Below are 997 nucleotides of genomic sequence, written 5' to 3' on the forward strand. Positions count from 1 at the left end.
CGCCATTGCACTCCAGTCTGGGTAACAAGAGCGAAACTCCGTCCCAAAAAAAGAAAAAAAAAAAAAAGGAGTTTATTGTGGGCCGGGCACGGTGGCTCGTGCCTATAATCCCAGCACTTTGGGAGGCCGAGGCAGGCGGATCACCTGAGGTCAGGAGTTCGAGACCAGCCTGGCCAACATAGTGAAACCCTGTCTCTACTAAAAATAATAAAAATTAGCCGGGCGTGGTAGCACATACCTGTAATCCCAACCACCCAGGAGCCTGAGGCAGGAGAATTGCTTGAACCCTGGAGGCAGAAGTTGTAGTGAGCTGAAACTGCACCACTGCACTTCAGTCTGTGCAATAAGAGTGAAACTCTGTCTCAAAAAAAATAAGTAGGGGAATCTGGGCAGCGTTGACCCAGCAGGTTATGGTACTGCGGAACTACAACAAGCTGGTCGAGTGCATAAAGGAGCTGTCCCAGAAGCAGGAGCTGTGCCAGAAGATCCAGCAGGAGGAGGATAAGAAGCAGCGGCTGCAGAATGAGTTGAGGCAGCTGACAGAGAAGCTGGCTCGCGTCAACGAGAACCTGGCACGCAAGATTGCCATTCGCAACAAGTTCCACCGGACCATTGCAGAGATGGAGGCCACCTTCCTCCAGATCCTGGAGAGCTCCCAGACTTTGCTTAGTGTCCTGAAGAGAGAAGCTAGGATCCTGACCAAGGTTACAGCCTTAGACTAGAAAAGTAGCGGTGGCAGGGACAGCTGACGAGACCACGGGCGGGACCTGTCTCCACGCATCCCTCACCTCAGCCCCGGCAAGTCTGTCCTCAGAGCGTCTTTGTTCTTCATGGCAGCAGCTGCCTTCTCTCACTGTCTTAGGTGCCAAGAGGGGCAGCTGCCAACCTCCACTGGTATCAGTTACAAGCCTGGGGCACAGCCCACTTGGGGGAGTCCTGGCTTCATGCTCACACAGGCTGTGGAGATGGTAGGCTCCAGGTCAGCTCTGCAAGGGGC

General features: G+C 54.0%; 1 protein-coding gene across 3 annotated transcripts in view; it reads left to right on the top strand.

The window, feature by feature from the left end:
- Positions 1–997, top strand: part of USP4 (ubiquitin specific peptidase 4) — a 65,124-nt gene that overhangs the window by 23,273 nt on the left and 40,854 nt on the right. The window contains exon 6 of one of the 3 annotated variants that reach the window (XM_017505976.2): positions 380–991. The exons of the other annotated variants lie outside the window; for them this stretch is intronic. Within the exon in view, the coding sequence (XP_017361465.1) occupies positions 380–722 (343 nt within the window). The 3' untranslated portion in view covers positions 723–991. Of the gene's footprint in view, positions 1–379; positions 992–997 lie in introns of those variants that run through there. 3 annotated transcript variants of the gene reach the window in all.

Source organism: Cebus imitator, unplaced genomic scaffold, assembly GCF_001604975.1.
Source record: "Cebus imitator isolate Cc_AM_T3 unplaced genomic scaffold, Cebus_imitator-1.0 Scaffold0, whole genome shotgun sequence".
NCBI lineage: Eukaryota > Metazoa > Chordata > Mammalia > Primates > Cebidae > Cebus > Cebus imitator.